The 27436-nt window shown below is 37.5% G+C and overlaps 1 protein-coding gene across 3 annotated transcripts in view; it reads right to left on the bottom strand.

Moving 5' to 3' along the window:
* Positions 1–10545: 10545 nt before the first annotated feature.
* The window catches only part of EXO1 (exonuclease 1), a 37906-nt gene continuing 21015 nt past the window's right edge, over positions 10546–27436 (bottom strand). For 2 of the 3 annotated variants that reach the window (XM_063082850.1, XM_063082851.1), the window contains exons 10-13: positions 21477–22041; positions 18755–18856; positions 12160–12353; positions 10546–10681 (exon numbers count right to left, since the gene is read on the bottom strand). In XM_063082850.1, the coding sequence (XP_062938920.1) occupies positions 10546–10681; positions 12160–12353; positions 18755–18856; positions 21477–22041 (997 nt within the window). Of the gene's footprint in view, positions 10682–12155; positions 12354–18754; positions 18857–21476; positions 22042–27436 lie in introns of those variants that run through there. The other variant, XM_063082852.1, reaches the window with a different exon arrangement.

Here is a 27436-nt window from a genome sequence, read left to right as displayed (position 1 = left end):
ACAGCTGTTTTTTTTTTTTTTTTAAAGATGACCAGTAAGGGGATCTTAACCCTTGACTTGGTGTTGTCAGCACCACGCTCACCCAAGTGAGCTAACCGGCCATCCCTATATGGGATCTGAACCCTTGGCCTTGGTGTTATCAGCATCACACTCTCCCAAGTGAGCCACGGGCCGGCCCTTTTTTTTTTTTTCATTGAAACATAGATTGTATGTATCTATGTAGTACAGCAGTGTTAGATATCAACACCAGTGAGCAACATGTGATGTTCAAATCAGGATAATTAGCCTATTCAATGTCACAATGTAATCCTTTTTTGTGGCCCTTTACCAATTTCTCGCTAACCCCTTCTCCCCCTTTTTCACCTGGTGGCCTCAGTTCTGTTGAGATAATTATTTTGACTTTCATTCACTCATGCATGCACTCTCAAAACAAGATTTATTAGGTACCCACACTGTTACAGTTTCTGTGGTAGGTGCTAAGGATTCCATGAAAAGCAAAAACCAGTCATCATATTTATTGTGTTTCTGTCTTCATGAAGCTTAGAGCTTATTGGGGAGACACAATCATGTGAACACGCGATCAGAAGTAAAGTTGCAAGTGTGATACAGAATGCAGATAGTTAACTGGGGGTTGGGAGTAGGGATTCTCAGTCTGGAACTACGTTATGGCTATTAAGTCCTGGCCAACTCCCACCCTCTACTACTCATTCACATACAGGAACAGCCCACTGGAACTTCAGAATTAAGAATAAAGACAGGAGGAGAAACCGGTCACTCCAAAAAACCTTCATTGACTCTGCCAACCAGAGGTCGAGTCTAAAGTCCATCTAAGACCTTCTACAGTCTGATTTGCTTCCTGAATTTCCAAACCTTTTCTCTCACGCCCCCCAGTGCAAGTTCTCTGATGTGGCTCAGCGAGGCTCCTCATTTTTCTGCAGACATACTTTGTGTTATCCCCTTCTCTAAGATTTGATCATGTAAAGTCCCTGCACGCAATGTCCCCCCGCCGTCCCAACACCTATAAATCTCACTCTCATATATCCCATTCAAGCCTGATCAGGTTCCAAACCCTAAAGTGGTTCCAAAGAGGAACCTCTCATTTTTCTTTTTTTTTTTTTCAGGAATATTTGCTACAGGTACATCTCATTTTACATTAATATCATCAGACACATTTATATTTACCTTTTTTTTTTTCTTTTTTGGTGGCTGGCCAGTATAGGGATCGGAACCTGTGACCTTGGGGTTATAATGCTGTGCTCTAACCAATCGAGCTAACCAGCCAGCCCTAACTTGTCTTATGTACCTGAAATATGAATGGCTCTCACTTATTCCCAGCAAACATCTCCTTAACATTATGGAAAATACAGTGTGGGTAACCAAGACAGGGCACCTACCCTCCCTGGGGTGGGAACTCTCGGTCATTCCATTTTTGCTTCTGCTCTCTGCATTGACTAGGCCATTGCTACTTAAGGCTAAGCTGCCCTGAGTCAAAAGCATACCTGGTAAAATGCCCTAACTTGGTATCCCAGAATGATTTGTACCACGGAATGAAGTAGACCTAAATGCTCCCAAGGAAGGCTGCCAAGCATTTTTTCTTCTTCCAGTTCCTTTTCTGTGAATTGAATTTATATATTTTTGTGGCTAGTAAAATTATTAAAGCATTTCCACTTCGGCTTAACAAGTTAGCTTTAAAATCTTAATTACTATCCAATCTTGTGAGACTCTTCCCTTTTTTCAAAATGTAGTATTGCAGTATCTAAGGCAGCATTGTTTGAATACTGAAAAAAACCGAAAATCATCTAAACATTATTAAGAAACAAACTATGAAAGAGAGTAATTAAAGGTAAGCTAATCTGTGTATGTTAATAGAGAGATATTCAAATTATATATGGATTTTTAAAATGAGCTGCAGAAGTCATGTTTTTAAAAAGTCACAGAAAACAAACCTTTAATAAAAAAAGTTAAACACCCACCAACCTGATGGTAAGGGAAGGGATTGAGATCAGGAGTCTAATCAAAAGAGACTTGAAATTGGTCTGTAATGCTGGAAATTAAACTTTTGTTTGTTTTTTGGCAGCTGGCCAGTGTGAGGTTCTGAACCCTTGACCTTGGTGTTACAAGTTGGGGCTACAACCAACTGAGCTAACTGGCCTGCCCTGGAATTTTTGTAAGAGGGAACATATCTGTGTCTTGTATAATTAAAAAATAAAATATTGTATAAGAAGATGGTTCCATAATAAACTCAAAGGTACTTGGAATTTTTCTTCAGACTTTAAACAGTGTGGAGGGGCTGCCCTCTTGTGGAGATTTTGGAATAGTCCTTAAATGGTTAATAAAGAAATTATTGTGTTCTTGGTTCATGGAATTTTGGAGTGGCAGTTTCGGAGTTAGAGGTCAACCCCTCACGTTTGTCCTATGAGAAAACAGGAGACAACAAAGGTTCAGTGGTTTACCCAAGGTCACTTAGAGTTTTAGGTGAGTCATGCTTATAGACCAAGTCTTCTGACCCCTATCTGGAATTCTTTCAACTTTCTTCTGCCTCCCCTAAACCATGAGTCAACATATTAAACACTGAAATGTGTTTAGAAGGACTTCAGGTGCTGTATACGGTACCTGGAAGCTAGATGTGGAATGCTGACCATGTCACCAGGATCTTGCTGGGGGTTTGAGAAACAAAGATGGATAATGCTTTTATTGCATCGTGGATTGTAAAATTTAATTAGACATAATTAATAATAGCATTACCCTCAAACCTGCATCTAGTCATTAAGCACTGTCTTGATGTAATAAGTTGGATATTGGGGTGCAATAAGGAGTGACTGATACTGTGGTGGGCTAGGGGATGACTAGGACATTGGAGTGGACTAGGGAGTAGCTAGGATTTGCCTCTGGCCAGAAGCAACTCACTTACCTATGTGATTATGCTACAGCCCAATTAATTTTCCTGGTCACAATATGGCTCTATCCATAGACTTCTGTAGCCTGAGATGGTCAAAGAATGAATAGAAGGTTAAAATAGGTCCTCTATGACCAGTTAGAAAACACTTATGCCTAAAACTTCTGCTGGAAAGAGATTTGCTCTCACAGTAATAACAAGAAAAACTGGACAATCCAAGAAATCATAACTTTTCTTTCAATCCTCAGAGGGCTAAGATTGCAGGGCAAAAGGAGCCTGAACTCTAAGGATAGATGGGAGACTCTAAGGAGAGCTGGGAGCTAACACTGGCTCACCGGGGACGGAGCACGGAAGGAAGATAGGGCCTCCATACAAGAGAGTAAGAATTCTTTTTTTTTTAAATTAATTAATTAATTGTTCTGACAGTAAGAATTCAACTAAAGTTTTTAATGAATTGCTAAAGGATAAGCATGGGCTACTGTGAGAGTATACAACATCTGGTGCTACAGACGCAAGAGTTTGCACCTCTGATCTTGAAACACGTGAAGCACAGCTGAGGGTAAGGTGCTGGGCTGAAAAGAAGGGATAAAATGAAATTACATTAAACAGTGTGATTCCCAGTCTCATTTCCCCATTATCTCCCATTCTCTCTTCTTTTTCCCCCCGACCGTGAACACCCACAGAAAGTCCATGGAGAAGTCTGCAAGTCAGTAGAGATGGAAGCTATAAGGAACAGTCAAATAGAAATGCTAACAACAAAAAATACAGGAGAGATGAAAAATGCCTTTGATGATCTCATCACTAGACTCAACAGAGACAAGAAACTAGTAAACTTGAAGATGATTCAATAGAAATGACCCAGATTGAAAAACAGAAGAGTAGAAAGTAAACACAACAGCATCCATGAGTTGTGGGGCAATTTTGAGCAGTCTAACATGTATATAATTGGGATCCCAGAAAGAGAAGAGCGTTTGCAAGCTAAATAGAGATGAGACTGGGAATCACACTATTTAATATAATTTCATTTTATCCCTTCTTTTCAGCACAGCATCTTACCTTTCCCTCAGCTGTGCTACATGTGTTTTAAGATCAGAGACTGTCTGGAGCCACCTGTTCAGAGAATAAACTTCAAATCTTTGACTGGGGGTGAGGATAGTTGCTTGATTTTGTGCACAAGGAACAGCATCTGTAGTGTCTAATTACTGCATTTCATCTTTTTTTTTTTTTTTGATGCTCACATCAGAATGATTATTATATTCAATAATAAACACTGTCATTGCTATTCATGGCCCTTCACCCATTCCATTTCATCTATTCTAAAGGATACATTTCTACATTTTTGAAAGTAGCATGTGTGTTAAAATTGATGGAGTATCAATCAATAAAATGAATTTGTTTCTCTTTCAGTGATATGTAAAATAAAAATGCATCTTACAATCAATTACATCTTCTATTTGATTAGATACTAGTACTACTTTAAAAATTGTAAAAGATAAAATACAAAAATCACACAAAACAGTTACATGGTTTGATAAGTTGTCATAAGGCTAAGGTTAGCCTTCTAATGTGGCAGTAATATAACAGCTTAATAAGCTATTATATTATCATAAGGCAAACATGCCATCAAATACCACCAAGGTCATAAAATAAAATTTTGCCATCACCCCCGAAATCCCCTCCATGTGCCAAGTACTAACTAATATGTGTCCTCCCCTTACCCTAGAGTTAACCAGTATTCTGACTTTTATAGTTACTTCCCTGTATACTGTGTCTTTATGATTTTATCACCAAACTGTGCATCCCTAAATAATCTAGTTCAGTTTTGACAATATTCTAATGCAGAAACTCCCTTCCCACCCCTTTCCTTACAATTTATCTGTTGAAAATCAGAGGGCATTTAACCTGCAGTTTCTCAGTCTGATTTTTTTTTTTTAATCTTCCTTTTTTCACATTTTACTATTAGCACATTCATTATTACAAATCATAATTTTTCTTTATGCCCTTTACTCAACCTATCACTCTCAAAACCCCCTCTTTCTCTCCCCGCATCTCTAGTATCCTTAGGTTTGTTCTCTCTTTCTGAAAGTTCAATGTATTGTTGTGGTCTTTTCTTTCTGTCTTTCTTTCTTCCTCTTCCCTCTTTTCTTAGCACCCAGTTATGAGTGAGAACATGCAGTATTTCCCTTTCCTTGTCTGGCTTATTCTACATGACCTAATTTTCTCCAGAGTCATCCATGTTGCTGTAAATGGCAGAATTTCATTCTTTTTTATGGCTGAGTAGTACTCCATTGTGTACAGATTGCACATTTTCTTTGCCCAGTCATCCGTCGATGGACACTTAGGTTGGTTCCATATTTTGGCTATTGTAAACAGAGCTGTGATGAACATGCTAATTGCATGCTCGTGCTTCTGCTCAACATGTTCCTATGTCCTCCATATCTCCTGCAACTTGGCAGGCACCTGGACCCAGGGGCATGATCAGATTCACCTCTCATTTCTTCAGCAAAACTACAGGTGATGTAGCGTCCTTTCATTAGGAGGCAGGAAGTGTCCAGTTGTCTCTCTTTTTGTGATGTTAATAACAGTTGATGCTCAAAGTCTAAACCCATTGATTCCCTAGGAGTTGCAAAATATTGATATTACTTCATCTCTTTTTCATTATTAGAACACTAAAAAGAGACATTTTCTTGCTCTTCATCTGCCATTTGGTAACCCAGTTGTATAGTTCATACAGGAAAGACAGGGGGAAAAGCTTGATTTTTCTCTTTTTCAATTTTCAGGATAATTAACTTATTTTTCACCATTCTCCAATAGTGACTGCATTAGTCCACTTTCTGTGGCTGAAAACAGAATACCTGAAACTAGGTAATTTATAAAGAAATGAAACTTATTTCTTATGGTTTTGGAGGCTGGAAAGTCCATGGTCCAGGTGGAGCATCTAGTGAGGCCATATTCTGGGTGGGAACTCTCTACAGTGTCCTGTGGCAATATAAGGTATCACATGGCGAGATAATGGGAACAGCTTTCACGTGGTCCTTTTAAAGCCACCAGTCCACACCCATAACTCATCACTCCATGAATGGATTAATCCATTCATGAAGACACAGTCCTTATGGTCCAATCACCTCTCAAAGGCTCCACCTTCCAAATATTCTAATCGGATTCCCCACCTTCTCAATACTGTCACAGTGAGGATTGAGCCTCCAACACATGAACTTCTGGGGGGCACATTTTGACCCATAGCAGTGACAAATTATTTTTACTATGTTTATGACAGGTTTCAATAAATTGCAAATTTTTTTTGAAGATCAAATTTCCCATATTTGGACAGTGGGAGCCCGTTAAGTTCGTTCCTGAATCTTTTTCAAATTATCTAGTAGCCTTAATAAACATGTTTGGCAAGATGGTCCAGGCTTGTCTTTTACATTTCCTAATAGAGGGTATTTTCCCAAGAAGTCCTGGTTTCTTTTAGTGAAAAAATGGTAGTTTAAAACCAAAAGCTGATGTGTTAGAGATCCTGGTAGTTACGAATTTGAATTAGATATACTGGTACAAAATCATGAATATGATTTGTATCCAGTACATTCATAAGGTTATACTAATATGTCCAATTCAAATTCATAACAATCGGGATTTAAAAACATTTTTTTTTATCTGCTCTGTATTATATCTGTATCTCTTCACTACAATAAGAACCCTGGTACTAAACAGACAAACAAACAAAAAATGGAATAAACTAAAATATCTCATGAATATTCATTTTATCCCACATAATTCACACAACCCCCAAAAGACATTTTCAGACCTATCAGACCAGCTAAACCAAATATTTTTGCATGCTATACACTTTCCCTTTTAAATATTTTTTGTGTGGGCAGGGCAGGGGCAGGGGGACATTGGGGAGCTGGCCAGTACAGGGAGTGAACTCATTTAGTTTTTATTTGAAGTTTTTTTCTTTTCTCCTGGCAACTGTCTGGTGTGGTGATCCAAACCCAGGACCTTGGTGTTGTAAGGCTGTGCTCTAACCAACTGAGCTAACTGGCCAGCCTCACTTAGTTTTAATTGTATAACTATGCTTAATGCTCAACACCAGTCTTTGTCACTATTTCTCTTGTTATTTTAGTTAACTGGAGCTCATTTTCTGGTACATTCTTAAGGAAGAGCTTAAGGGAACAATATTTCCCAAATCTTTGTTGGAAAGGTTTGTCTATGCCCTTTATAGCTGAAAGTGCATTAAGATTGACTTCAACTCACATTTGTCCTAGAGTATCTTAAAAATGTCACCTCATTTTCTTCAGGCATAAAGTATCATCATGGAAAAGTCTTAATTGTCTAATTTTTCTTTAAAAAAAAAAAAAGACCAGTAAGGGGATCTTAACTCTTGACTTGGTGTTGTCAGCCCCACGCTCTCCCAAGTGAACGAACCAGCTGTCCCTATACAGGGACCCAAACCTTTGGCCTTAGTGTTATCAGCACCACACTCCCAAGTGAGCCACAGGCCAGCCCTTAGTTTTTTTCTTATATATCACTTGTTCTCACTTACCCAAAGGATTTTTTTTCTTCCTTTAAAGTATTGATATTTGTCTTGTTGGCTGTTCTGCATCAATAATCTTAGGTGCAAGAGAACACTTTTTTTTTTTTTCCCTGACCGGTAAGGGGATCGTAACCCTCAGCTTGGTGTTGCCTGCACCATGCTCAGCCAGTGAGCGCACTAGCCATCCCTACATCGGATCTGAACCCATGGCCTCAGCGCTACCAGCGCTGCTCTCTACTGAGTGAGCCATGGGACCGGCCCCAAGAAAACACTTAAAAATATTGTTTTATATATTTTTTGAAATTAGAAGTTTTCTGGAATTATAGTTTTTGTCTTTCAGACTCCTATTACCTGAATGTTGGACCTTTTTCCTCTACCTCCAATTTTTGTCATTTTCTAATTTCTAAAAATGATTTTTATCTTTTTTCCCCATTTTTTTACTTACCTCTTATTTCAAGGCATTATCTATCATGTTTGTGTTCCTTCTAGTTTAGCCTTCATTCTTGAAATGTTTATTTTCTATATTAGTGTTTTCTGTCACTCAGAATACTTGCAACTGGGTAATTTATAAAGAACTGAAATTTGCTTTTGAAGGCTAGAAAGTCCAAGGTCTATATCTGGTGAAGGCCTTCTTAGTGGGGACTCTATAGACAGTTTCTTGGCAACACAGGATATCACATAATGAGTGCTAGGTGAGGGCACTTGTTAACATGTTCACTTGCTGTCCTTATAAAGCCACCAGTCCACACCCATGATGACCCATTAAACCATCAACCCATTACTCCATGAATGAATTAACCCATTCAAGAGAGCACAGTCCTCATGGTAAAATCACCTCTTATATGCCCCACACCTTTGAACAGGGCCACATTGGGAATTAAGCTTCCACATGAACTTTACAGGGAACATTCAACCCACAGCAATTTCAGATGCTTTCCTGATAATTCATCTTATTTCTGAAAATTTCCAACTCTAAATTTCCTTCATATTTTGTATCATTTTAATCTTACAGCACATTTTCATATCAACTAGTTACAATCTGCTCTGTGGGCCTCTCTTTATTATTTCTGTTCTTGATTTTTTTTTATTAAAATAAGATTGATTCTACTTTTTAAGTTAAATTAGTTTTCCTAAACTTTAAGAAGCAAGCATGGTTCATAGGAGGTTCTCTACCTTCAAGTGTTTCATAGTTCACAGAGACTAGTTTCCTTCAGTCCTTTACACCTTACTGCAGACCTCTTGCACTCACTCACCATTCAAATGAGCAAAGCCTCTCCCAGTTTCAAATGCTGTTCTCAACTTGCCTGTTGTGCTTTCAATGGTTATTCCTTTCCTATTGTTTTGCTAATTTAAAAGAACAGAGGTTTACTTGCTTACGATTCTGGGACGGCTGCATCAGGTGTGGGCCTCAGGCTGCTTCTACTCATGGCAGAAAAAGGCAGGCAGCAGCGGGTACAAGCAGATCACACGGTGAGAGAAAGAGAGAGCTTGGTTATTCTTAAGTTCTATTCTCGGGTCTATCAGATGCTGTTTCCTCCCTCTATCTCATCTTGAATAGATGCCTATACCATCTTGGGGTCTTGCAGCTGTTGGTGGCTTGTCTTCACCTACTTATATTTTAGGATTTAAGGACATCATGTCACTTAAATTTGCTATAAATATCATTCATAGGTTTTATTATTTTGCCATTCAGTTGCTGTTATATGGGGATCTGGAGACTGAAATCTGTGGCACTGCTGTCACTTCCCCCTCATCCCATACTATCTTAAAGATTTTCAAAATCTTTCCTATTTTCAGCTTCACCCTGCACCTCTGGCTTCACAGGAACCTGTATGATGTCTCCCTTCACCAAGGCCATTTAGACTTTTACCACTTGGCTTCTGCCACTAGAAGAATGATCACTTCTTTACTAAATCACTCAACCACTCATTCATTGGTTTCCTTGCCTGATGTATCCTCTTCCACTCTGTTAACCCTTGCAGATTTCTAGTTTTATTCCTTTTGTCATTTAAGTGGCACTTTATGTGAGTGAGACCAACATTTGTAGACAATGTTTGACTCACAGTCTTAATTTGTTCTATAACAGGAAACATTCATATGGAATTAAAACCTGCTTTTGTTCTTTGGATTAGGTCTTTCCAGATTGGGTCTTGTTTTTTTTTGATATTTGTGCTCTCTCCCCTCTAACCCCCCAGTTTCATTTTTGTTCCATTCTGATCTCTTTTTCAAGAGTCCTCTGCTAAACCTCATTTAAAAATTAAAATATGCTGGGTTCCTATCCTCTATATCACAAATACTTTTATCATTCCTCTACTTCCTGTCACTTCAGATCTTCACTTGTTTAGCTGGTTCTCTTTCCAGGCATTTGCCTATTTCTTTGCAAATCTCACAAACCTTGCAGCTATAGTATATTACACGGTGTTCAGGGCACTAGCTTTAAATACATGTTAAGGAATTTTTAGTCCACACTTCAAAAAAGATGTATTAAGAAAAACTGAGTCTTTTTTTAAGTTTAAAAATATTAATGATATAAGAAGTAACTCCATTCATATGAGGCTGAAATAAATTTCATTTCACTGTTAACCTGTAATCCAACCAAACTCCTCAGGGATAACAGAGCACTGTCCCATTTGTGTAATGACCTTTAACCCTTCCAACTACCCCTGCCATCCCAGCAACTTTATTTTCAATTCAATCCTGAAGGGATAGTCAGGGAAGATTTAAAGCTTAGAGAAATACAGTGATTTCATCTAGGATAAAATGATTACAGAACAGTGGTTTTCCATTCACCATCTCTACACTTAACATTACAGAAACCTTTAGAGTAGATTTTTTAAAAAATCCAGGGGATTTGTCCAATTAACATTAAAAGTTAAAAAAAAAAAAAAATCCTGTCAAAGATAAAATTATTTTCTTCCTTAGCTTCCCATGAAAATATAAAAAGCTAAGCAAAAGAAACAATTACATAGCTAATATACAAAATGTATTCTATTTTCAATAGATCTATGAACGAATCTTTCAGGCTGGTAATTGCTCATTCCCAAACAGGGATTTCAAACTGATAAGACTGTCTTGCAGGTAGGTGATAGCTTGATAGCTTCCCAGCAGTCCACATTTATTGAAATATTGCCCTCTGAACACGCACACATTCAGGTTTGTTAAATATATCTTCTTCTGCTTCTGGAGTTAGTTGGATGTTATCTTTGACTGGAGACAGGGGCTTCTTACAAGAAGAAAGCTTTTCAGAATCTCTGCAAAATATAATAAAATAAATTTGGTGTTTCCAGAGTACTGATTATCAAAGAAATAACCTACCTGGACAAAATAGAGGTATATGAAGAGTAAAAGATACATTGAAAGTGCACCAGTGGATTGTAATCTAACACACAATATGAAAAATCCCGTTGATATCATTTCACGTTCTATGTTGCAACTAACCTTAAGAAACTACTGCTTGTTGAATTTTGGTGTAATGGCAAAGAAGGAAATTTACAATAATCTAAAAAGGCTATGAAAATACACATTTTCCAATTAAAAATTAATATTTGTGGGGCCAGATTTCCTTCATATACTTCAACCAAAACAACATATAACAGATCTAACAAAGAATACAGCTGAGTTCTATTAAACCACACAGCAAAGACTGGAAAAATGTAATACAATGCCACTCTTACTTCTTTTGTTTTGTTTTGGAAAATATATCTATTTTTCATAAAAATATACTATCCATGTTTATATGTAATGAGATTATTTTAAAATAAATATTTTTAAATATCTATTTTAATTACTAAGATAGTTAAGTGTTGACAAATATAACCCATATAAACCAAAGTATTATTGGGCCCTCGATAATTTTTAAGAGTGTAAAGTGTTCCTAAAAACAAAAAGTTTGAGAAATGCTGCTATGAGGATACTTCAAAAAGTTCATGGAAAAATAGAATTAAAAGATAACGCCTGTACTGGCTAGCTGTCAAGAAAAAAAAAATAATAATAATGCAAATCTTTCCATGAACTATCTGAAGTACCCTCATATACGGTTTAATCCCAGATTTTACACAATGTAAAATAAGAAACAATTGACCAGCACTTACTTATTTACAAATTGTTCCCACCCATATCATCTCATCTGACTGTGACAATATTTCCATTAGGTAAGGTTTAATCCTATCACTCCATGCAACTTTGAAAAAAATTTTTTTATTAAACTTAGCACATTTGCTTTATTGAAAAGAACAAGAAAATAACTATAAATCGATGCTGTGGCTAATTTTGTGTCTAACAGAAGGAAGTACTATGGTTTCAAAAGTATATAGCAATATAGAGGATCAATTCTTTTAAAAAACATACACTGGAAATTTGGCAAATTCATCATACAAGCTCAATGATTCTGCTAATTTTAGATGTAATAATTTAGGGAAGTATGATACAGCATTACCCTCTCACTCCTTCTTTACAACTTTATTCTCATTACAATCCTGAGAAATAAGAAGGAAAGAAAACTGAGACACTTAAGGCCTGGAAAAGTAATTTGTTTGACAACAGAGACTCCAAAGCCAGATTAAGAACTGAGGTTTTACAGTTTGCCATCTTCTTACTAAAATAAGGTATAGAAATTAAAATGAAATATACTTAGATAGAGTCAGCTAGCTAAAGGGAATAGAGGAAGAAAAGGACTGAAATTACAGAGAACAGTTTATCCCATTTCAGAATAAAGAAAATGGCAACTCACTTTTTAAATCCAAAATTTTTCCAAAGCTCATTAATTTTTATCTGCAATCCTGGCTTGTTCTCGGCGTTCTGATGATTTCTCTTCTGGACGATTGCTGGCTTCTTGCTCAGCCCAGTGACTCTGGCATGCACTAGAGGTTTGATCTTGGTTGTAGGAAGAGAGTCCACCGAACGAGATGTACATAGCCCTGGAACCTAAAGATTAAATGCCCATTTTAAGACTATTCTGTGCAAGTACCCTTTAGTTAATTTCAAACTATTCTTTATACGTTGAAACAAAAATAACCCATAAGCAATGTACAAAAATGTGCTATTTATAAATGTCTACTAAAGAAATGATCCTAATTATTTTTAACAGGTAATACAAGCACCTGGCATAAAACTTAAGAGTTACAAAAGAATAGAGAGAAAGTGAGTCTCCTTCATTTCCTTTCTTTCCAGAGGCAATTGCTGTTACCAGTTTCCTGTGTATCCACCAAATCATTTACACACACACACACACACACACACACACAGAGAAACAGACAGCATACTACATACACACTTTGTATACTTTGTTTTTCTCACTTAATGTATCTTGATTCCACTTAATGATGTATCTTCGAGATTTTTCTATTTCACTCAGAACTAAACTTTATATTGCATAGGCTGCCTATTCTTCCATTGTATAAATGTACCATAACTTACTTACACAAATCTTTATTGACATTTAAGTTGTTTCCATTGAAGGGTTGATTTTTATCCTGTAGACAATATGGAGCCACTGAAGGGTTTGTTGTTGTTTCTCAGGATAGTAAGAGTGAAGTATATAGAACAAGGTCTTAAAATTAAAATTGATTAATCTGGCAGAAGGTGTATAAAGAATGGAAAAGTTAAGACAAAATAACGGTTCACAAAGGAAAGATGAAATCCTGAACTAGGGTGTTGGTGATGGGGAAACAGGGAGAGAGCAAGAAACAAGACAGTGAAAGAAACATTAGAATTTTTAGTTATTTTTTTTTTTAACCTGCCGGAGAAAGAGGATTGAGTCGGCAGTTAGAAAGAAAAAGGTCAACGCTCAGATACTGAAACTAAGGAACAAAAAGAAAAATATAATTTCATTTAACAGATACAAAATAAAAACATTCTGAGAAGAACTGGTTAATGGTAGAAGAGATGACTTTGACTTAGGTATTAAAGATGGATAACGGAGTGTTCATCTGCAGTCGTCAAAACAGAAGTATTAAAACCCCCATGACGCAAATTTCCAAGAGCAAGAATAATAATAAAAGATGATGGTTTACTGTTAGATAGATTTTCCTTTTTGAAAAGTACTACCTACATATCTAGTCCTATCACCGCAAATAACTTTGTAACTATCTTTCCAGACTTTTTACTATGATTATACAAACACACACATGTGTACATGAGTATTTTTTTTTTTTTTTTTTTTTAAGATGACCGGTAAGGGGATCTTAACCCTTGACTTGGTGTTGTCAGCACCACACTCAGCCAGTGAGCCACAGGCCAGCCATGCCTACATAGGGTTCCGAACCCATGGCCTTCGTGTTATCAGCACCACACTCTCCCAAGTGAGCCACAGGCCAGCCCTTGCACATGAGTATTTTTAAACAAGAGCACCATGCTATACATTTTGTTAAAACAAATTTTTTCTTTTCACGCAAAAATAATACACACCTTTCCAAGTCAGTATATATGTCTGGAAAAAAAACTTCTCGCTCAAAGATTTAAAAAATAAACTCATATCTCTATATATTACATTTATATCTTTAAGATATTGTAATTTGCTATGGACAGAAGGTTGTGTCCCTCTTCCACCTCCCAATTCATATGCTGAAGCCCTAACACCCAATGTAATGGTATTTGGAGGTGAGACCTTTGGGAGGCAATTAGGTCATGAGGGTGAGGCCCTCATTAACTCACTTCCTGTTATTTAGGATATTCCCAATTTTTCACAATTGCAACCAATGCTGTTTGAAGTGTTCTTGTACTTAAATTCTCAATGTTTCCTTAGGCTCTAGATCTAAAATGCACTTACTAGGTTAAAATACTTGAACTCTTTTAAATTGCTTTCCAGAAATGGCAGACCAATTCTTACTCTCTTAAATATGATTGCCCCTCTCACTACACTCTCATAAAAAATGAGTATAATTAAAAACATTTTTTTGAAAATGAAGAAAATCTAAGAGAGCTAGCAGACAACTTTAAGCACACAAACATTCAAATCATGGGTGTTCCAGAAGGGGAGGAGAAAGGAAAAGACAGGGAAAACCTATGGAACAAAATAATAATAGAAAACTTCCCAGGTATAGGGAGAGACGTGGACCTTCAGATCCAGGAGAAGACCAAAGATCCCCAAACAGATTCAACCCAAAAAGATCCTCTCCAAGCACATTATAGTCAAACTGGCAAAGCTCAAAGACAAAGAGAGAACCCTAAAAGAAGCAAGAGAAAAACATCAAGTTGCTTATAAGGTAGCCCTATCAGACTAACAGCAAATTCTCAACACGAACTCTACAAGCCAGAAGAAAATGGGATGATATATTCAAAACACCAACAAAACCAAAAACTGCCAGCCAAGAATACTATACCCAGCAAGACTATGCTTCAGAAATGAGGGAAAAATAGTGTATTTTACAGACAAACAAAAACTGTGGGAGTTCACCACCACACGACCAGCCCTGCAAGAAATCCTGAAGGAATTCCTGCATCTGGAATCCGAAAAATGATAATCACTGCCACAAATACACAAGCAAGAACAAAACCCACTGGTGAAAGAAAAATGCAAATGAGAAAGAAACTGAATCTTACCACCACGAAGTCACAGCAAGAAGCCCCTACTTTATTTCTGATTTTAGTAATTGCCGTCTTCTCTCTTTTTCCTTGGTTCGTCTAGATGAAGGTTTGCAAACTTTGTTGATCTTTTTAAAGAATCAACTTTTGGTTTTGTTGATTTTCTCTATTGTTTTTTAATTCCCTATTTCATATATTTCTGTTGTGATCTTTGTTATTTCCTAGTTGTACTTGTTTTTGGTTTAATTTGCTCTACTTTTTCTGTTTTCAATAGGTAGAAGTTTACATTACTGATTTGATACTTTTCTTATTTTTAATATAGGTGTTTACAAGTATACATTTTCCACTAAGCACTGCACGAGCCCTTTATCCTATAAATTTTGATATGTTGTGCTTTGATCGTTATCCCAAAGTACTCTAATTTCCCTGTGATATTTCTTTTTACCCATTGTTTATTTAGGAGACGTGTTGCTTAATTTTGACACATTTATGAGTTTTCTAAATTTCCTTCTGTTACTGTGGTCAGAGAACATATTTTCTATGATTTTAGTCTTTAAAAAAAAAAGAAAAATTTAAACAAACAAAAGTTCATGAAATGATTTCCATTATCTTTCAATTCTATTTTTCCATGAACTTTTTGAAGTACCCTTGTGTTTATATCCTGTTTTGTTGATTTTTTAATGCAATTTATGTTGCTAAACTCAGATATTTAATTTCTGTTCTTGAATTCTTTTAAGTGGACTTGTTGATTTGCTTAGAAAATAAAATATGTAAATTTTATTTTTATTTTTTAATTTAATTTTTTATTAATACTATTATTTTTTATTCTATGATGTTGTTGTAGAGCAGTTGGCAGGGAGTGGGAGAGGGGAAAGGGGAAGGAAATGGGATGGAAGAAAGAGGATGGAAGAGGGGCAGGATTGAGGCCTGTGGCCCCCTCATTCCCACAGGGAGACCAGGGGGCTCCAGCAGTGGCTTGGTCTATGCCAGGTTGGATGTATTTGTCAGGGGGGTGTGGCAAAATCTCTCGCTCCCCATCATCCCAGCTCAGGAACCTGGGGCCCTTCTTGATGTGGATTGGTGGCCGTTGCTGGGTTGGTTGTGGGTGTCAAGGGGGTGTGACCAAGGACCTCAGTCCCCCACTGCCCTGGCTCAGGAGAGCCTGGGGTGTTTCCTGTGGTGGCTCGGTGGTCACCGCTGGGCTGGTTGCACCTGTTGGGGGTACACGGTTGATGCCCTTGGCACCCCCCAACCTGGCTCGGGAGAGCCCAGGGTACTTCCTGTGGTGACTCAGTGGTTGTCACTGGGGTAGTTGCACATGTCAGGGGGTGTGTGGCCAAGGCCCTTGGCCCCCACTCTCAGGACTGGTTGTGGGTGTCAGGGGGCATGGCTGAGGCCCCTGGCCCTCCCCCCTTTCTGGCTTGGTAGCCCAGGGGACTTCTGGTATTTCTAGGCATTATAGGTGTTCTTTGGTGAAATAAGACCTTTACTAGTTAAAATCAAACTTTGTCTCTGGTTGTGGGTACTTTGTTTTTTCTTTCAGGTCTGTGTTGGATTATTTGCTGTTCCCATCACTTAAATTCTGCACTGGAACTAATTTGTTGTCCTTTGCCTACTTCTAAAATGGGGGAACTTCCTTTGGGGACCAATACTTAAGCTGTGTGGTTCAGCTAAATTGCTGCTTTGCTGCTGATTTCCTAGGGAAGGCTTTTTGTGCAGCTCAGGTTTTAATGGTTGACTTTATAGGTACTTCCAGGCTCATGAGATACGGTGCACCTGGGTTGTGTAGAAACTCTGGTCTGGTCCTGAGACTTTTCGTCAAACTGTACCCCATGCAATTCTATACTTCTACCAGTCTCTTCTGAGTGGTTCTACGTTGACTGGGGAGCAGATCAGCTCTTCTTGCTGCGCCTCAGTGTTCCCCTGGTGGGCTCATCTCCTCCACCACCTGTGCTCCAAAAACTTCCCATGGGACAGGCCATGTTCCGGTCCCTTCTGATGACTCACCAGCCTCTGAGTGGCTCCTTTTATTCAGTTGTTGTGGCTCTTCACTCCTATGTGGGTCCACAGGAACCCTATTAGTGGTCTTGCTGGCCTGAGGGCCACAAAGGCCCTCTTCTCACCTGCTGCCTCCAAGCAACTTCATCCGAATGACACAGCTGCGGTTTTTGCCAGCTCCTGCTCCGTGCACTCAGCAGCTACAGGCTGGAAGCGGCTGGGGCTCAAAACGGTCCGAGCAGTTTTTTCTTTCTCTCATTGTGGTTTCTCCTGCCTTCATGTACTCTATAGGTCTCTTCCTCCTCCTGAGTTCCAGCGGCCCCAGCTTGGCCATCGTTGCTTTTTAATAGTTGTAAATTGGTTGATTTGTGAGAGAGAGTGATGCGGGGACCATCTATTCCACCATCTTGGCTGCAAGTCTCCCAATATGTAAATTTTAAAAAGTTTTCTATCTCCAGTTTGTGTGAAAATTTGAAGCCCTACAGAGTATTCTGTAATTCATCTGTTATTCAGTTTATGTATTTGTTATTTGAACAAATAAATGTGCATATCCTTAAAAAAAACCTTTTTGTTGAAATCTGAAGGGGCAATAAATTGTATTTTTTATTTATATTATTTGATTAACAGTGAGGTTGAACATGCTTTTATATATTAATCAATCATTTGCACTTTTTCTTTTGTGGTCACTGTTCCTGTCCCTTGTCCATTTTTTTTTTTTTTTTAAAGATGACTGGTAAGGGGATCTTAACCCTTGACTTGGTGTTGTCAGCACCACGCTCTCCCAAGTGAGCAAACTGGCCATCCCTATGTAGGAAATCCAAACCTGTGGCCTTGGTGTTACCAGCACCACACTCTCCCAAGTGAGCCACAGGCCGGCCCCCTGGTCCACTTTTAAAGTTAGGAATTAGTGCTTTTATACTGATGGCCAAGAACATTTAATAGGTTGAGCATCCCTAATCCGAAAATCCAAAATCTGAAATGCTCCCAAATCTAAAACTTTTTGAGTACCAGCGTGATGCTCATTGCAGCATTTCAGTTTTTTGGATTAGGGATGTTCAACTGGTTTAAGTATCTGCAAATATTCCAAAATCTGAAAAAATCCAAAATCTGAAATACTTCTGTTCCCAAGCCTTTCAGATAAGGAATACTCTCAACCTGTATGCTTTAAGTTGTCAGCTTTCACTATGTAGTCACACAAATACTTATATGAACTGAAAAGGCTGGTTTTTCACAGGTATGCAGTTTCTAGAAGAACCTTTTGCAATACATATCAAAGATTTAAATCATACACGCCTTGCAAGCAGTAATACTACCCCATCAAATTCATTCCTAGAAATTAATCAAGAATATGTACTCAAATATTTACCCACAAGATCTTGGTTGTAGCACTGTTTGGTATAGTAAAAAATTTTTTAGGGTAAATGACAAAAATAAGGGGATTAGCTAAACACATAAAATGGCACATTATAAAAAGATACTTCAAAAAGTTCATGGAAAAATAGAATTACAAGAAATACAAATCTTTCCATGAACTTTGAAGTATTCTCTAATCATTTTAGGTAATGATTACATAAGTACATGGAAAAAAGATATTTAATATATACGATAAGAGAAAATAGGTTTAACAACGTGAACAACAACAATCAAACACAATCATCCCATGAGGTTTGAAAGCAGACATACTTTTTTGTGTAAATGAGAATACAGGTATTTTAATTTTTACTTGTGCTTATATTTCTCATTTTCTGGTAATAAGCAATGTACTGCTTCCGAAATTTTAAGAAAAATTTAGATAAATGTTTTACCTTGTTCCTTAGAGGTATGTCTTTTTTCGAAAAATGAGATGAATGTAGCCTGGAGTTGTGATTACCTTGATTATCAAGTGACTTAAGATTGCAATCAGATTCCTAGATCCCCCAGATCAAAACATAAAATTAGATTTTTACTAACCGATACTCAACAAAATAGAAAATAAGTAAAATAAAAATATCAGTTTAAATATAATGCAATTTCACAGAAAAGAAAGTATAAAAACATAGGATAGAATTAATAGAAGAAAATGAATCTAATATGGAAAGGACAATGTTTGCCAGTTTCACTGAAGAAACTAGCTAGATGTTTTAGCTGGAGAAGTAACTGCATAAAATATATATTTAAAATTGAAGTCTTTTCTGAACCATTCCACGAACCTGTCAAAATGCTATCTCAGATAAAACAAGAGACTCCTACTGTAATATTACTGCTTGACCTAGGCTGAACGAATAGTTTTCAGAAATTACTAGCTACAAAAAGTTGAACCAGTGAAGCTTTGCATCTCTTCTTTTAATTGTGTAACATGTTCAACATTAAGGCACGTACTTCCAAGAAATGTAGTATGGTATCAAATGCACATTTACCTCTAGCATTGACTTTTTAAAGACCTACCCTCCGCCCCCAATTCCATCATATAAGGCTTTTCTATAGATGGAGAGTTCTTTCATAATCTATACTCCCACAAAAGCCAAATAGAAAAGGACAATAAATAAATTTAAAGACGTTACCTTTCTGTATTTTTCCAAGAGGCTTAAAAAAAAAACCATTTATCTTAGGATTCTACATAGTATTATAAACTTATAACACAACTCAATAGTGAAAAATACTCCATTAACTTGTATTTTATAGAAACTCTTATATTCCTTGCCCATAGCTAGCAGTAGTAGTGACTATGAGCTAAATTATTTCTTAAAATAAAGGTCATGAGTAAGATCCTAGGATTACTTCATCCTCAAATGGGGTTAATGAGCACAATACACATAGAATCTATGGTTGTTGCTTTTCACAGTGAACTACCAACAGAAGGCTCCAATCCTGAAACATTTTCTTCAAAATCATGCAATAAAAACTGATCTTCAAAATGAAGCCCCAAAAGCACCGTGGTTCTGAAAGATTTTCTCAATCAAATAAAGATTATATTGTTTTTATGTTAAATGTGAACATTCAGTTCTTTGAGAATTAACAATCTATTTATCCTAGTAGAAATTTACCGCAACTGGAGGCAAGAGAGGTGACTTAATGAATAGTTAGTTTACTTTTTTGAGGGTTAGAAGAGGGTTCGTGTTTCTATAACTGATTAGTATAAACAACGGTTTTATCATCATGTGCTACGAGCTGGTGAGCTTCTCAGTAAAACATGGCCAAAAGCTTACAGTGCAAGTGAACCAGGAAGACGCCTGCTGGAAAAAGAAAAAAGCATGTCCCAAAGAAGCTGAGAAGACTTCAAAGTATCACCACACAGAGTGATGTTTTTCTGAAAGATGTTCAAGAGATAACAACTGTGGTGGTAGCCAAACGGCGCCAAGAGAACATGCAGAATGAGATAAAAAGAAAAAGATGACACTGAAGTGGAGTTTCACATTAAAAGGAACGGGAAGAGGCTTCTAGACAGTGCAGACACCCTCAGTGTGAGTGACCAGAAGGCAAAACAGGGAAAGGAGAAGCAGAAGTCTCACAGGCAGCCCAGGGTTTGGCTTGGCATCCCCTAAAAACTTAAAAAACGCCACAGGGGACAGATTTTGGATTCAAATATATAAATTAATCTTAGCTTTCTCCAAATGAAAACAATTTTTACTTCCATGTTTTAACTTGGCTTTTTTCTTCAATTTGAGTCCAGCACAATTCAAGTTTCCTTTGGGAACTTGAATGAATGTTTTCTTGTTGATAAATACAAGCTATACAGGTTTATTAGATGCTGTTCAATATTCAGAATTATCAGACAACAAAAATTCTGTCAAGTATTACCAGGGCTATAATTGTTCTTACAACTTCGTCATGGTAGTAAACAAACAGTGTGTTATATTGGTAAATTTGAGATAACTCAGATTTAAAGAAAGCTATTATGCTACCATATGGTTTTTAAATATGTCACTGCATCTTATGAGCAGTATTCATCTGGAGTTTTGATTTTATATAAGTCAAAATAAAAGATATTTCATAGAGAAGAAAAGAGTGGTTAGGATGCTTTTATATATTTAAAACAGAATAACAAAAATCATTAGGATTAATATTTTGTTCTGTTATAAAGAGCAAGTTTAGCAGGAATAAGAGTAAATGAAAATATATTTCTGAAGTACTAAAACTTAAGACAGACATCATTACATTAACAAGGCCATTTCCTTATGAGGTCTCAAGTGTTATTTAAATTCATGCGTATATTAGGATTTAAATCATAAATTTATAATAATTTTTCATTTCATAGATTATCATCCTGCTTAGGTTTTAATTGTGCCACAAATTGAGGTACCCATTAATGGAACACACAGTGATTCAGGAAGTATAAAGTTAGATTAAATGTACAGGAGTTTAAAATATGAAAGAGACAGAAGTCCTTCAAATAAATAAAATGTGGACTTTCTACACAGAGGGATACAGAATAAAAAATTAAGATAGCCAGTCATTGCCATAATATAGGCAAAATCTCAATTATCTAATTAACACCCTATTTTCTCTTACATATGCATTTAAAAACAAAGGCTTCATAATTCTACTTACCTCTGAATCAGAATCCTTACTAGAAGGCTGAGAAAGTCTGGATGCATTTGAACTGTGCGGTGACAATTCTATGCTTTCCTGGGACTGTGAGGAGCAGCCCACTTCACATAAGAAATGAGACCCGTCACCTGACGCGTCACTCTTTAACTGAGATATTTCAGACACATTATTCTCAGGCAGAGAGGTGGGGGAATCGCTCTTTCTTCGGAACTGCTGCAATGCTGTGCTCGGAGAGGCGCTGGGAGTTCTTGAAAAATCTCCAAGACTTCCAGACCAACTAAAACAACTTCTTAATGTCCCCAAAGTGGATGGTGAAATGGTCCTTGTGAATCTGCTGGTCTTAAAAGACTGAGACTCCTCATCAGGGAACACCGCTACATCCTCTGGAATCTGATCACTTGAATTATGTGCTACATTTGTATCAACCTGCTTCTTGCCTTCTAGGTCTAGACAATCTGATTCATTTAGATGGGTCTCTTTATCTGTAACAGCAGTTTCATCTAGAGGTTGGCTGCTAGCTTTCTTTGATACATAGTCGGCAGAATCCAGAGAACTGCAAAAAAATCTAACAAAAAAATTCAGAAAGAGTGGGTAAGTATTTTAGGGTTTTCTTGCAAGGAATTGTTTTAGTCCGTTTTGTGTTGCTATAACAGAATTACCTGAGACTGGGTAATTTATAAAGAAGAGAGGTTTATTTGGCTTACGATTCTGGGAGAGCTGCATCTGGCATGGGCCTCAGGCTGATTCTACTCATGGTGGAAAAGTGGCAGGGAGATGGAGGATACAAGCAGATCACATGGTGAGAGGAAGCGAGAGAGAGAGAGAGAGAGAGAGAGAGAGAGAGAGAGAGAGAGAGAGAGAGAGCACGCGCGTGCCAGGGTCCTATAAACAACCAGCTCTCATGGGAACGAATAGAGCCAGAACTCACTCATTAATCCCCCCTCCCCCAGAGAGAGCATTAATCCATTCATGAGGGATCCACCCCCACGACTCCATCAGTTTCCAACACTGCCACATTGGAGATCAAATTTCCACATGAGTCTTGGAGGGGACAACACATCCAAACTCCATCAAGGACTCAATATTCAACATGGAATTTCTTTTTAAAAAAAGTCTCATAAACACATAATTTATTTCATAAATGAAGGCAATATAGATCTTGAATTTTATTCAAAGTTTAAATCTTGATTATGAAAACATTCACACATCTAGAAATTTATTTATACAATAAATTTTTGACAGGACTTTCTAAAAGAACTCATCCATATACACATAGATTTGGAACTTCTGTATTTTTATCTAATCATCTCATAGGTGCTCTTTCTCCCAACTTTTTAAACTCCCAGACAGAAGATAAACTCCTTGAGGACAGGTACTGTCCATGTCTTTGTATCCACCACAATACATAGAATAGTGGCTAACACACAGCTGATAGTCAAATACATGAACAGATATGGAAATATGCAACAGAAGGGATAATTAATAACTACTGTCTCATATTTTGCAGGAAGCAAAATGAAAGAAGTTAGCCATTTACCCCTCATCTTTAACTTCATTCCTAAGCATCAACTCACCTGGGAACTTGTAGTAGTATATTAATCTACTAGCTTGTTATATATTTTATAAGCTTCCACACTATTTAAATATTGAGGTTAAGAGCTTCAAATCAATCATTAAATTCTACATTACTGAAGAGGTGTTACTTATTCCATGTAGAAGCTTTTTAAAAAACTGCTTAAAAACACTCCAATAAAAATGAAAGAAAGATCAGTATCATTGTTGAGGAAAGATTTATTCAAGAAGAGTTTTTAGATTGGAAAAGAAAATCCTAGAGTACATGATCATATAAATATGAAACTTAAAGAGAATCTACCTCCTTAACAAGTATTAGTTCAAATCCAATATGACAAACAGAATATTTGCTAAATGCTGGAGAGTAAAATTCTCTCTATCCTTTCATCAAATCCCTAGATATGCTGTGTGGGTACCAGGCAGGAAGTGGTACATGGAAAGAAAGCACTTACTAGGCTTTTCATTAAGCCGAAAACTAAGCTCCTACATCTGATCACAAATTCCTTTTTAAATAAACAGCAATTCCTGTGATGCCCAACTATTCTTCCACGTATTATTTCATGGATAAAGAGAAGATACAGTGACGGTGCCCAGGGATATAAAATTAATCAGCTAGAGAACAGAAGCAAAACCCAGAACCACTCCCAGTTCACAGCTCCTTCTTCCCATTAGCCTGTGGTGTTATTTAACTGATATCACATTTCTAGATCTCAAAAGATAAACTGTCATGTTTCTAGGATAAGTATCTACAAAATAAAGATAATTAAAACTTAAAATAGACTTCCCAAAAAGTAGACAGACCAGAGACAACTTTTTGCATGTTCGATACCTCCTTTTAGCTGAATCATATTAAAAAGGAGGGGTTGTGATGAATGCTTACATATATATTAATGACTATGCACTGTGCCAGATGCTTGATATAGAGAGCGTCTACCAACCTCCACAAGAGCCTTATGTGATCATCCATATTTAATAAAGAAACAGGCTTAGGGAACTTAATGGCATGGGAAAGGTCACAATCAGCAAGATGACAGTGAGAAGTCAAATCCAGGCTTGCCAGATTGCAGGTTGCTTCTAACCCGCACATCAGCTATGACTAGGAATTCCTCCTACCACCAGTATGAACTACAAGAACCCGGGGAAGATTAATCCCTGAGTGTTAATCACTTAACACAAAACAATGAAAATAACATCAACCCTTTGTATCTCATAATATTGTTATGAGGGGTAAAAGAACTTTGAAAATTAACTTTGAATGCTAATTTAATAACATCTAGTATTACCAGATGTTGCTATATAACCCAGGTCAGAAAATTATATGTCAAACTTACTCTCAGTTATTGTTTCATGGGAAGCTGATGGAGAAAAAAATTATTTCTCCAGGCATCTCTCAATGCATCCTCTGAACAACTTACTAGTGAAACATCTCACTAAACTATATAAAGCAGCTATATATAGCTTCGAACTTGGAGATTTCTTTAAGCTTCAACAGTGACCAAATAAGCAAGTCCTATACACACACACACACACACACACACACACACACACACACACACACACACACACACACACACACACACACACACACACACACACACACACACACACACACACACACTATTCTTATTGTCTCCAAAGAAGAGTTCAACACTAAGCAGCAGAAAAGGAAAACTCTATTCTCACCTAAATAAAAAAATAAAACCAAGTTCCAAAAATTTCTTCAACTGAGAGAAGTCAACTTTCTAAAATTTATTAATCAGAAAAAATCACCTAGAATCCTGTTTTCCATCTTTTGCGGCCACTTTTTCATAATTCCACTGTTCACAAGCACCTTTAATGAGTGACTAGTGAAAGAAGAATCAGACTGATCATGTAACTGTACTGTACTTGTAGGGGACGTAGAAAATTGTAGTGGAATTGTAGAAAAATATAACTTTAATGTACGCAGTTTTGTAACAAATGCTTGCTAAAAACATTTTAAGTAAAGCAGCTTCTAAGAGGCTGTATAGAGGTCAGGCAGGCCCGAGCACACTAAACATTCCAGGAAGGGAGTGACCCCCACCCGGTTCCAGGAACTGACTAGTTCCTCATCTAAAGGCCACCTGGCCAGACCCCAGGGAAGATAAATGATTGAGAAACGCACTGTTCCTTATCGGGGTGCCAGCCAGCCTGCTAAAGCCTACCCGTAAATCTAAAGGTGCCACAAATCTATCGGGGTACCAGCCTGCTAAAGTCTACCCATAAATCTAAAGGTGCCACAGATAACCAACAACTCATCCTATCACAAGGGTCTGTCCAGAGAAACTGTATAAAAAGTGCTTGTATTGTAAGCTCAGGGTCACTTCTGTCCAGGAGACTAAGTGACCCCAGCATGCTGGAATAAAGTCCCTCTTGCTTGATTGCATCAGTCTCAGTCTCATGGTTTTTGTGAAGTGAGCCATCCCAGTCTATGGGATTTGTGCATGGTGCACGGATCTTACATACTGTGCCTGTTTCCTCGAGAAGACTTGATGGGGGAAGGGTTTGGAACATCAGGTAAAGTGAGGCCTAAAGATTACCAGTGGTTCGTTCCTTCATACCCATCTCCCATTATCATGGTTAGACAACACTGAGTGCAGCTTGATTTAATAAATTTGAAAAACAAAAAATATTTATTCTAAGTCTTCCAGAGGAATACAGGGGCTGGTAAATCCTCTCCTTCTTAAAGTTACTATATCTAGACATGATACTGACATGTCAGACATGTCTGACACTGACAATTCCTTTTCCAGGTTGTGGTACCATCACCCAAAGTCAGTAAGATAAGAGTTTTTCGTTGTATGTCTATCATGTCAGGCACTGTCATAAGCACCTGACTTACACGATCTCATTCAATCCTCTCCCTGAACCTAAGGTTGTTACTGTTAGCCCCATGTTTTAAAAAAGAAGAAACTGAAGCACCCAGAAGTTAACTTGCCCAGGTCAATCTCATGAGTGAACAGGACAGGATTCAAATCCAGATGGCCTCACTTCAGGGTCTCAATTCCTAATCCCCAAGTTATACTGACTGTGAAATCTCATCATCACTTGCAGAGACTATGGCAGCAGCCTAACCTACCTGTGTGCTTACTTTTGGCCCTGTTGAGTGCATCTTCACAGGGTGCCCAGACTGGTCTATCTAGAACAGGAATTGAATCATACCCTGCCCTGATTATAACCTCTAAATGTTTCCCATCCCCTCTGAAGATGACTAAAATTTCTTAGCTTGGCAAACAAGGCTTCCATGATCCAGCCCTCTGCTTATTTCTGCTCCCTCACCACCTACAATTCCCCAGCTTGCAGCCTGGCAGTGGTAATGACGGCACAATCAAGCGCGAGTCACTGCCCATACCTGTCTAGTCCCCAACTCCAGGCCTTTGCTCCAGAATTTCACTCTACTTGGCTCTAATTTTTGTCTGCATGACCCCACTAGTCATTTAATCCTTGGTAGGAACACCCAACCACCCTTTTCCTCTCACCTTTTCCAACCACTGCCCCGGCATGAGATGCCCTTAAAACACCTTTCATGTGCCTTTATCACTATAGTCTGCTCTCTGTACCAGCAGGTTCTACATCTGTGCATTTAGCCAACTGTGGATTGAAAATATTTTTTAAAAATTTTAAATAATAGTACAATAAAAAACAATACAAATATAAAAATACAGTAGAACAACTATTTACATAGCTACATAGCATTCTTTTTTTTTTTTTTTGGTGGCTAGCCGGTTTGGGGATCCAAACCCATGACCTTGATGTTATAAGGCTACTCTCTAACCAACTGAGCTAACTGGCCAGCCATAAATAGCGTTTACATTGTATTAGGTATTATAAGTAATCTAGAGATAAGGTATACAAGAGGATGTGTGTAGGTCATATGCAAATACTATGCCATGTTAATAAGGGATTTGCGCATCTGCGGATTTTGGTATCCTCGGGGGTCCTGGAACTCCACCCCCAACTCCCATGAATACCAAAAAATGCCTGTACTTACCACACTGTACAAAAAGATTTTATGTACGTGTTTTTCCAATTGGACTATAAGCTTCTGAAGAACATAAACTATGTATCTCATTTTTGTAACCATAGCACCTAGCATGGTATCAGGTTTTCAATTAATATTACAATTCTATAGTCATCTATATTTGAATATATTTCTGAAAATACTTTGCAAAATTGTATTAAGCCCTCAAAGAAACTAAAAACTTAGGAAAAAAGAAAGAGGGGTAGGGAACTCCCAACAAAACAGAATTCCTGTAATGCAAAATGTTAATAGGGGATACTCTTACTTTGATTCTGTACAGAGAGATCACAAAACTAATAGAAGTTGAAAGTAACAGCAACGCATTTAGGTTAGAACTAAAGTAATACAG

This window comes from Cynocephalus volans, chromosome 18 (assembly GCF_027409185.1).
Source record: "Cynocephalus volans isolate mCynVol1 chromosome 18, mCynVol1.pri, whole genome shotgun sequence".
NCBI lineage: Eukaryota > Metazoa > Chordata > Mammalia > Dermoptera > Cynocephalidae > Cynocephalus > Cynocephalus volans.
This window is presented reverse-complemented; position numbering and strand designations above follow the sequence as displayed.